At 39.7% G+C, this 11,511-nt stretch overlaps 1 protein-coding gene across 1 annotated transcript in view; it reads right to left on the minus strand.

Moving 5' to 3' along the window:
- uxs1 (UDP-glucuronate decarboxylase 1) overlaps window positions 1-10,482 on the minus strand; it is a 42,184-nt gene extending 31,702 nt beyond the window's left edge. The window contains exons 1-5 of the mRNA XM_069663000.1: window positions 9,709-10,482; window positions 7,240-7,267; window positions 5,185-5,233; window positions 2,165-2,208; window positions 1,237-1,297 (exon numbers count right to left, since the gene is read on the minus strand). Of these exons, the coding sequence (XP_069519101.1) occupies window positions 1,237-1,297; window positions 2,165-2,208; window positions 5,185-5,233; window positions 7,240-7,267; window positions 9,709-9,799 (273 nt within the window). The 5' untranslated portion in view covers window positions 9,800-10,482. The remainder of the gene's footprint in view (window positions 1-1,236; window positions 1,298-2,164; window positions 2,209-5,184; window positions 5,234-7,239; window positions 7,268-9,708) is intronic.
- Between the last annotated feature and the right edge of the window lie 1,029 nt (window positions 10,483-11,511).

The raw sequence follows: 11,511 nt of genomic DNA on the forward strand, positions 1-11,511 counted from the left end.
CTCACCTAATTAGAAATGTTGCACTGTTCCTGGATCTCAGCAAATAACTTGGCAAGTACGATATAAATAAATATTCCTGCTAGGAGCGACGGCCAAAACTGCAACAGCAGCACGGACTCTGCAACTCAGTGGTCAGTCACTCTGTGCTCTGTTGCACTAGTGACAAACTTTTTCGTTTTGCACCGAGCAACAATAAAGTAGCTGTTTGACGTGTTTCACTTCATTTGCTTCACTCTCGCACCTCCTGCGATGTGACTATTGCACTTGCACACATCGCAATTGCTTGTTAAACGACACATCGTGCAGCGATAGCGCTACGATTCATTGTTGTGGAACGTCGAATGTCTGTGCAGAATTTTGTGTCAAGCTTCATGTAGATGTTTAGATATCTTCATCCACACCTGGATTGTGGACTGAGGGCCTAATTACAACACTGACTTCCAGGTTGCGTAAAAAACAACATTTCCTTTTCAACTGTAAAAACAGCGACGTGCGTCTTAAACAACAAACATCTGACGGACCTGCTCTTGACCAGAGCTGACAATCTCAGGCAGCACTTAATCTTAAAATGTGTTCCACCTGTGCTATTCAAATCTTATGTTTGGGTTTAATTTAAACTCTCGAATCTTGAAGTTTTCAGTTTCGTTCTCTTTGGTGCCCCCTAATTGCAATTCTTCTACATTAATTGTAGAAGGACACTTCCAAATTTGACCAGTGGTCTACGGTTGGCTCCCTTTGTAACGGCTGTAACTCTTGATTTTCCTCGCTGACGGTCGCTTTCCTTTTCAGACTGTTTGCCTTCATCTGAGCGTCCAATTTGTTTATTTTTCTTTGGATTTTCACTTTTTTTTGAAGTTGTATCTGTAGTCATCGATCTTTAGAGATCGATTGGTCTCTGGCAGACCAACCACTGCTGGCTGATGGAAAACACGTCACTAACTGGCCGCTTGTGATGTTTTCTTATAATGTCGCCACAGACACCCAGTCTATAAAAATGCAGATGCAAAGGCTGTCATCAGTGGGCCATAGGGCCACATTTATTTGAATGAAAATCTTCGAGATTATTACTTTTTTTTTTTGATTATTCAGGATTAGAGCAGAAGTTTTCAGCCCCTTGATGATTTGCATTCACTTCATGATAACGTGCTGCTGAAGTGGCTCAATGAAGCGTCTGACCCTAGTACAACATTTATTGTGAATATGATTTGAATCTGAAGTTGTGTGTTTGTTGCTTACCAAAATTCTCTTCCGGTCCTTTTCTGACAGGAATTTCACAGGCGGGTATTTCTGAGAAAAACTGGGAGAGAGAAGACGAACATGAGAAGAAAGAACGGAGCAGGGTCTGTTTGTTCAGGACAGGAAGAGACCTCTTCAGATAATTCGGCTCCTGGTAAAAACCCTCAAGAATGCTGAACACTGAGTTTGCTTTGAGACTGCTTTAATGTAGAGTACAGGCTGTCGTGCTGTTGCTACAGCAGTGCCCTTTGTACAATGAAGGAGCTGTAAACAACAAAGATGCAGGGATTTAACTGACGGAATGGAAGTTGATTTTTAAGGGGCAGCCCTAAAAGCAAAACAGAACAATATCTCTGAGCTGAAACACAATACACAAGCGTTCGCTGCATGTTTTTGGAGAGCCCTGCTCTGCTCTTTTAGACAGGATAACAAGACTACGCTGCTCATGTTTGTTCATGTTAAAGGAGTCTTTTAATCCTTTGCCATACTGCAGGTTTATAGAAAGCAGGCTGCAGTAGGGACTCAGGGCTCACAGGTCTGCAATCATCCGCCTCATTAGCATTCAAAGCATCAAATTTGACACGAATAATCATAAACATTAATCATAATCTTACTATAACTGGATGGCCTGCTCTGCAGAAGTCATAACAAGCACGTGTGACTTCTAATCTTGCCGTTATGTTTTATGGTTTTCCATTTTCAAACATCTGGCAGCCGGAGAGGAAATTCTTAACGCCAATAAAAAGCCCATTAACCTTTCACTGAGCAGGTATTTAATTACAGAAAATATGCTTGTATTGACAGTGAGAAGGGATGGTGACCGTCAGGTCTGCAGACAGGTTTCTCAACCCTTTACTGTAACTCATTTGTGTGTGTGTGCGTGTGTGTGTGTGTGTATATTTGAACTTGTAAATAAGGGGATACACACCTTTGTTCCAGATCACGAATCTTCTCTCTCAGAGGAGCCACCGCCTGCAGCGAGACGAGAAGCGAGAGAGACGTGAGATGAGAGCACAAGTCAATGCTGATTAATATAATTCAATACAGTGTCGTACTGAATTGTCCCTTAAGTGTCTGTTATCATGTTATCACACCAGCATGTTAATGAAAGTGTACAGTGTCAGTGTTGGTCCGTGTCATATTCATACTCATTTATCCATGTACCTTTTCAATCACTGACAAATGTGTGAACTATATGTAAAGAAAATCCCCCCCAAGATGTAACTAATCCCCTTAAACACAGAACAAAGTGGTGTAGGAATGACAATCCTATCCTATCCAATTCTAATGTGTTTTTGAATCACGTTGGTAAAGTTTGTTTCATTTTAAAATTTGAATATTTTAATCTAATTATTTTTCTGAGCCTCTCCTTCCTTCTGAAACGAACAAGTCGTTTTGCCATTCAAAGGTCAGACCTCAGCCGCGATTGGCTGACAGTATTTGGAGTGACAGCATAGCCCCTCCCCTACTTGTGCGATCCCACGTGGGGGAGGGGCCGCACCGCGCTGTCCCTCCACCTGCAGCTGTTCTGAACGGCCCATTTCAGAGGCGACCTTTTTAAAAACGTCATTCTGGAAAAACACGGAAGTATGCAGTTTTCATTTTTTCACTGTGAACAATAAAAACCCTAAAAACTTTTTGTTAAATTTAAGATGCATTAAAGAAGAATTAAAAAATAATAATAATAAGACAAAATTAAATGAAATGCTTTAAGACTTTAAGACCTCTGTACGCCATTTGGAAACCAAGGTATAACCCTACATTTGCACGGATGGCTATTTAACCCAAACCTTACTTTAAGGTATAAAAAAGGAACACCGATATAAAACCTGCTCTTCTCTGTTGTTTCACATTATCTAAGCGTAAATAAACTAGCGAGTCCATTTCTATATATTTATTAATATAATTATCAATTTTCATTTATAGTCACCAAACCATAACAAATAAAAAAACCAAAAAAAAAACCAATAAATGTTTTTTTTTTTAACACGCAGAAAAGAGTCAAGAGCATGAACACCATATTGTTACCTTGAAATGTGGATGTTTATTAATTTAGGTATTTCACAACTTGTACGCCAGGAATTGTCAAAGGGTGTGGGACATGGTTGAGCGAAATGGGAGGTATATTGATGCTATTTAAGTAACATATATACGACCACATCTACTACGCCAATCCTTCAGCATAGAGCAGCGGGTCAGAAACAGGTGGAAGAGTGTGACACTTGTGTGTTTGACATGTGTCACTAGGGGTGGGACAAAATATTGATACGGCAACATATTATCGTCCTGACTCGTGCAGTACATTAATTCTGTATTTTGTATTCTTCAGTTATGGCAGAATCGCTGTATTCTCTATAGTCGCACTTTTAAACTAGTATTGGTCATTTGATGTGGTTATCATGGAGCATGTAATGGTATTATCAATGGAGTGTCTGCCCAGGATGTTTATCTTTTAATTTATTTTATCACTAAATTGCTCACTTTAATCTTTAACTGAAGGTTTCTGGCAGCTATTAAAAACAGGTCACATCCACGAATTTGTCAGACATGTTGAGGAAATCGTTGAGCTCAAACTCGTCTACTGTATTTCAATCTCCTTCTGTGCATCATTAAAAGTTATACTCAATATGTCTGAATGCGGACAACCTCATAAACTACATTTTTGGGACTAGAAGGGCCTGCGCTCAGGTCAGGATACAGTTCAAATTATTCTGATGATGTATTGACGTCCCGGAGCTTCCTTTCCGTTATTATCAATGATGTCAGAGGTTATTCCAGTTTCAGCTCCAAAATAATAGTCTTCTCAAAATCAATACGCTGTTACATGACTGGTTCAATCTAATCTCACTGCTTTTAAAGCCTGTAGTTCAGTTCATTTGGTCCTAATGGAGGAACAAACAGTACGGTCTGTTCCAGTTCTGCCTTTACTGTTCATAACAAAACTGATTACTCATCATTTGACAAATTCAAGGAAGTGATAATAATAATCAAGTCAATGTCTGTCCTGACATTTATAAGACCGTGGAGGAGGTTAATAAACAGATATTAGGTATTGACTTGTATATTATCACTATAATATATATCAATATATTGACTTATAATAAATCCTATTCAATTTCTTCCATTATTGGCAAAAAACATGCTTAATGAGGTCACAGTGACCTTCGATTACCTAAATCGAATCAGTTCATCATCGAGTCCAAGATGACCTTTGTGCCAAATTTGAAGACAGACCCTCCAGGCTTTCCTAAGATATTGTATTGACAAGAATCGGACGGACAGACAGACGGACAACCTGAAAATAAAATGCCTCCGGCCACGACTGTCACGGGTGTTGAGGCATAAAAAAACAACAGCTCTGAGTTATAATCCTGCTGCATGCCTGCGGCCATCTGCCGCGCACACGTGCTGTAACTGTGGTAATCTGTCTGTCAATAAAGACATTCAATGTTCACGGGAACAAAAGAAAAAAAACGTGCATTCCCACATTTTTCTCAGGACTATGGCCATTTGACAATTTATTCAATTATGTCATCAGCCCAAACAGAAAGTCATTTCTTTGGCCGTAGCAGAATAAGTGTAACGTAAAAAAAAAAGCCATTGATCGCAGCCTTCCTAATCATTTCATGGCCCATTAAAGGCCTATTTCACTTCTGACTATTGTATTCAGAAATCGCTTTTAAAATGGTTCATTGTTCAAGTCTTTAGCAGCATGCTAGTCAAAGGTAAAAAGATGTGAAATGTGATTTTTCCCAGCACATAAGAATGCCGTCTAGAAAAAGCGAATGAACGTACATTTAATAGACACACTTCAGCCTAATCGTATTGTTTGTCGAGGTCAAGGTTGTATTCTGGTAAATGTGTAATAACATGTGCAGCAGAGCTCCTTGGACCTGTAAAAGACGACATCTTAACAGGGGAAAGAACAGCTTTCTGTGTCACACTCACTTCATCAATTCTCTGCTCAATCTTCATTTCTCCGTGTTCTTGTATTGATCTATGGCAAGAGAATGAAAAAGACAAGGACAAGGGCGTGAGATGATGGCAGCCATTATCACAAGGCCACAGAAAACAGCTCTTCACTTGACGAATGTTGTTACGTAGCAACACATGACCCAACGCAGGCGTTAAAAGTGTGATATTCATTTTATTTAATTTACTAATTGGGCACATGTCTTAAGTTGGAAGAATGTAAGGCATCTGTTATTTCTTTATGTCTTTGTGAGCTGGGCGGTTATGCAGTTGCATTAAGTGGCCTTTATCGACGACTGTGTTGCTGTGTTGTTCATTATTGATGAATTGGTCACTTCTCTCTGTGTTTCGCTCCTTTATTGTTTCGTCATGGGCAACGGTGATTGAATTTCAGGTGAGTTAACAAATTGGTCCTGTTCCGTGTAACAAATTCTTGCACAGTATTTGTTGTTGCTCCTCATCAGACTCTTTGAAACTAAAGTGTCTCCAAACAACGGATTTACTTTTACCTTTCTTGTAGACGAAAGTCTCTCTCACCGTCATCTTGGCTCAGACTGAACTACATGCCACTACAGCATGGCGAGTGAGTGTGGGCGGGGAAACGGACACTGCTGAGGGAAAGGGGTGTGCTGGATTTATTGATTTCTTTTTTTAATAATCGTTGGAAGCCAAACTTGTAATTGAAATTAATATTCGATTAATTGAAAACTGCACCCGATGACACTTTACAGCTTGACGTTAGCCTCCCGTCAGTTAAGCAGGTAGGAGGAGAAGGAACAATGTCACTTTTCAGAAAAAGGCATAGTCCTCACAGACAGCACTAACATACACTCACGGCCAAACTGAAGTGTAACATAAACATTAAGGCAAACTAACTTACATGTTCATGGCGGACACACGATAAAAAAAAAAGTCATTCGGCGATCACTGATGTCTCTGTAGTAAACAAGTCCGGGCATGTCTCCCTCACTGCCGTGTTTCGGGGGGATGCGCTGCGTTCAGGTGCGCTCAGAAATGGGAATGCTCATCAAGTGACCTTTTTTACACTATGTGTGGTAGTGTAGTAGTGGCAGTGTCATGTTTGGTTTTTTTAAGTAAAACAAAGCTGAGTGTTAAAATGTCAGTTGCGTCATTATGTCGATTTACTTTGTAACAGTCAGACAGTGAGGAACATCTTATGAAAATGAAACATGCTTATAAAGTCATTATGAGAACTGTAATGATATTAAGTACTCATATCGGTACTCGGTATCGGCAAGTACCCAAATGTAAGTACTTGTACTTGGTCTGAAAAAAAGTGGTATCGGTGCATCCCTAGTCATTTCTAATGACATGCCCTAGGCCGCCTGCCCCGGTCAAAGGAAACTTTCCAACAAGCCGAACAACTTTTTCTTGGGGAAACCATCTAATGTATATTTCTATTATATGCTAACTTTGCTTGCACTTATCACAGTGCAAGAATGGGAGCAGGTAGACTGTGCCAGTACACCGTTATTTCCCGAATTTCCCCCCTCGGGTCAATAAAGGATTATCTTACTCAATTTCCCACCAGTTTTAGCCTGGTTCTATTTTCACAGAGAAGGAAAGACTTCCCATGCGGAAGAATATTGGCTTGATTTATGTCAAGCACCACTCGCTCTTGTCAGAAGTGTGTTATTCAACATGCAAGACTACACAACACGTGTAGAAGTAAAATGGCCTCATGCTGAGGGTGGTCACAGTCATCATGTTCGGTAAACAACCTCATTAAACAACCCACTCCTCCACTGAATATGCCATGTAGAGGTGAGAAATCCGAGTGCCAGTGCTTTAGGACTGCCCTGAATGCTGATCAGGGAGTTTTGTGCATTGATACGTAACCATTCAAGATGGGATGAAAAAAAAAAGGATTACTTCTTTCCACCTGACATGTTTGTTTTTCTTATGTCATATGTTATGCTGCATCTTGACCATAACTCCCTGAAAGAAGACATCTTGTAACTAAACTGAAAAATCAAATATAAATAAAAATATATGAATGAAAGACTTTACCTCATGTTCGTGTAAGTTCCCCAGACAGCTGGAAAAGAAATAGAAGAAATCTTGTCACAAAACATGCCAGAATCATGAACGTAAAGTGCACATATAAAGCTTTGTCACGTTCAGCACAAAGAACACTTCTGAAAGGCAAAGTCAAGAGAGGAAATTAAAGCTCAAACTGTGTTCCCTACAACCGTACTCTTTGACAAGAGGATTGTAAAACTTTTGGATTCAATTTAACAATTTAAAATATTAAAACAATGACCAATGATTGAATGGATGATGGTTTAATCCTGGTTCAAATTTGGGCTTCTATGACTCCGTATTGTCGTCATTTTACCGTTTGACATTAACTCTAACTTGACCTTGCTTGGTCCTGAACTTGTTCTAAACTTAGCAAAGGCGTTGCTGACGACTGCCTTGACGCATCTTATCATTTTTACTTGTCAGCCACTGTGTCTGTCTGCCACAGTTTAAATGTCAGATCAACCTAACAAAGCACTACTAGACAAAACAATCACCCATGACGAGAGTTAAAAATAATGAACCGAGAATATCAGCTTATTAAATGCCTACCGTTGTGGCTGTATTCGCTGAAAATAACACAGGTCTCTGAGTTACTAAACATGGAAGAATTCATTGTGAAAACTACACAGAAACATGACAACGTGTGTTTTAACACAATGTTCATTGTGCAACCACAACACAATCCTCAAAAGCATGTTAAGGACAGAAGACCAACAAAATTTCTTCAAATACAAGCCAATCAGTATATAATCTAGTCACTGTTTAAAAGTCTCAGTATAAGCGTTAGTATAGCCCTTTTCCCACTGTTCAAAAAATCCACCAACACCCGCTAACACTTGGATTTTTTGCTTAGTGGGAAAGACTACAATCGGCATTCAGACCCGGGTCAAATAACTCTGCAGTAGACCCGGGTCATTATCACCTCGGCTCCGATCGGCATTTGATGGGAACATAAAAAACGTGTCAACACACTAATCTCCGCCCCCTTTCCGGCGCAATGCTATGCACCATCAGTAACTTCTGCGACTCCTTGTCATCTCAGCTACAAATTCCGCCCGTCTCCGTCCGAGCAGCGCTCGAACATCGTTCCAAATTTGTCACTGCCAAGTTTGATAAACAGACTGAATGAGTAATAGATACAATAAAGACCTAACCACCGTAACATCTTCACTGTTTGCTAACCCTGTTTTGGGCTCGTTTGTGACCTCAGACGGTGACGCATCAGAAAAGAGACTGACAGGAGTATACTTCACTGGCAATGGGAAAAGAGACAATCAGCATCTATAAAGGGTCTTCCCAAGTCTGAAAAACCCACGTCAAAGCACTACTTTCGGTGGGAAAGGGGTATATGTCTGCATCCATTCTCCATACTTTTAAATGTTTATGTCGGTCAATCGGTCGACATTTAAAAGTATGGAGAAATTTAGGATACTTTTAGATATCTTTTGATATTTTAGATTTTAGATGTGCTGCGTTAAAAAGGTCAGGCATTAGTGATAATTGCTTATCAAAACTTCTCAGAGTTTAACAATGAAAGAAAGTTAGCTATCAAACCAGAAAACTAAAATAAATTCAACTTACTATTAAAGTTGATAAAAAAAGAGTTAAAGCAAAACATCCTTAAATAAACAAAATTGCTAGTAATACATTTCCTGTTGATCAGCTAAATTTTCATAACATTGATCTTAGAGTTTGCATTCTGTAAATGTACATAAAATAATCTCAATTCCCTCTACCAATTCATCCAGTATATCCACTCTCTCTTCCTTAGGGAAATGAAATGGTACAGCTCATGGGATTTCTCCTTAACTTAAAGCTACTGTGAGGAACTTTTGGTTTGTGTTGATTTTGGCATCCACTGTGGACAAAGCTGTACCTCTTTTCTCTTTGCTGATTTTGTCCTGTACATGCTTAAGTGGTGGTTTATAACAAAAATTCTCATCCTGCTTACTTTAACAGTCATATGCATCGCTAACTTTAAATTTTTGCCCTGAAAATTTTCATTGCAATTTACATTTAATCGCTTCGCCTGACACCTACCCCCTGCCAGGAAGTTTCAGGCTTTAAAAACAACTATATAGGAATATTCAATCTTGTTGCTGATGGTCTGGTTTGCTTTTGTATATCATACAGAGTCATCAGAATTAATTTCAGTCTTTTTCATAATCAGCACAAAACTTCTTACAGGAGCTTTAAAGGATGCATCTACAAAATACATTTAATCTTTTCAGTATAATGAGCCTGATTGCCTTAGCTGAGGCTTCTCAAGAATTATGTGTTTTTTCAAATCATGTCCAACCAGTCTTACAAGTCATAAAAGGCATACTATGTGTGCTGGGAAACTAAAGAGTATAATGTTTCTGTTTTAACTTCTCACACGAGTTACAGTTAGGATAGCATGGTATAAAACAGAGTCACAGAATTGATGACAGTTTATAAAATAAGTGTACTTACAGGCAATGTAGGCGATCAAAGCGAGGGCAAAAAGTAGCTTCATCATTCTTCTGTTTAATCCTGATATCAGCCAGATGACCCGCTTCATCATCCGCTCAATGCAACAGGACCAGGAATCAACGAGCCACACTTTCAAGTACAGCTATAGCATTTTGAGTCACAATTAATCATGTCCTCTGTGGAATTCGGTCTTCGGGATGATTTGGTATATTAGGCGCACTGTCAACGACTTGGTAGTTCTCATTCACATAAACTCTAACTAGCCTGACAGGAGAGATAAGCTAGCTACTCCTGCTACGTCAACACCTAGCAGGAGCAGTTTACGTGGCTAGCAGGGTGCTCACAGGTAGCCATCAGTATCAGGTAGCAAGCTACACTATGGTGTGTCCACATTCACAACTACGTATAAACTTATTTAGTAGCTCCATTTGTCCCCCAACTAAACTCAACGTAAGCCGCAACTCCTATTTCCTGGCGTGAACGTGTATCTTAGAGACACATTTACAAACTGCGACAACGCCTCAGTAACGAATATCACTGAAGCAGAGAGGTTAGCCGTTAGCACCACATTAGCAACAAGCTGCGGATAGCTAGCAAGCTGACAAACTGACAGCGTTTATTCCCGTAGTTGACAGCTGCCGCTCAAAAACAACAGACGCGAATGCTGCCTTACATCTATATTCAGGTAAGTACCGAGAAAATGAAACAGCTGTCCAAGTACACAAATGCATACATGCTGGAGTTTGCTCCCCTTATTGGGCCAAGGAATAGCAGGAGAACGACTGTTCTGTGCTCGATTTAGCAGCCTGACTTTTCCTGCAGAAATCGTGTGACGTTAATTTGACTTAGCGAGCCTCAAACAATAATAATCATTTTGTTGTACCGGTATGAGCTGACTTAAACCTTTGCTATTTGTTCATAACCAGGATAGGACGTTGTAATTGAGATTTAACTTTCAGTGTAATGGCGTCAAGTTGCACAATCATTTATTTTCAACGGTAACACAATGGCTCATTCATTCCATCACACGAAAGTTTCCACAGTCCATTTAACTAACCCTGTTGAATATCTTCCCCATTTCAACCACGGTATCCTGTTTGGCGCTGTTTCTTATGGTGCAGGCAGAGAAAATTGTAAATCTGTCAGTGTTAGATGATGGGACCTTACCTTAATGAAATAAATTCTTCTCCTTGACAAACAAACCATTACATAGCAAGGGCCCTGTACTACAGTTTAATTGCTTTCCTATCCTTAAATTATTTCTACATTACACAGCAGGTGGGACAAGCTTCTTAGACTTCAATATAGTAGGACATTTAAAAAAATTAACAATGACATCTTACAGACAGAAGGAAAGAGATATGTGTCACGTAGCATTTTATGTTACATATCTTGTTTGTCAGCATGTCAAGCAAATGTTTTTTATTATAGGTCTATGTAAAATTGATACCTGAAAAAGAGAGAAAAAATAACAGAATAAAAGCCCATCCATCCATCATCTTCCGCTTATCCGGGGCCGGGTCGCGGTGGCAGCCTACTCAGCAAGGTGACCCAAGCGTCCCTTTCCCCAGCAACATTTTCCAGTTCCTCCTGGGGGATTCCGAGGCGTTCCCAGGCCAGACAGGATATATAATCCCTCCAGCTAGCTCTGGGTCTGCCCCGGGGTCTCCTCCAGAATAAAAGTCAAACATTAAAATTATGAGTGGTGGAATAAATATTGTCTTGTTTTATATAAATAGATAGATAGATAGATAGATAGATGTACTTTATTGATGCCAAACTGGGAAATTGTGGCGTTACAGC

This window comes from Semicossyphus pulcher, unplaced genomic scaffold, assembly GCF_022749685.1.
Source record: "Semicossyphus pulcher isolate SPU_LCO1_2020_fin unplaced genomic scaffold, fSemPul1.0.p SCAF_15, whole genome shotgun sequence".
NCBI lineage: Eukaryota > Metazoa > Chordata > Actinopteri > Labriformes > Labridae > Semicossyphus > Semicossyphus pulcher.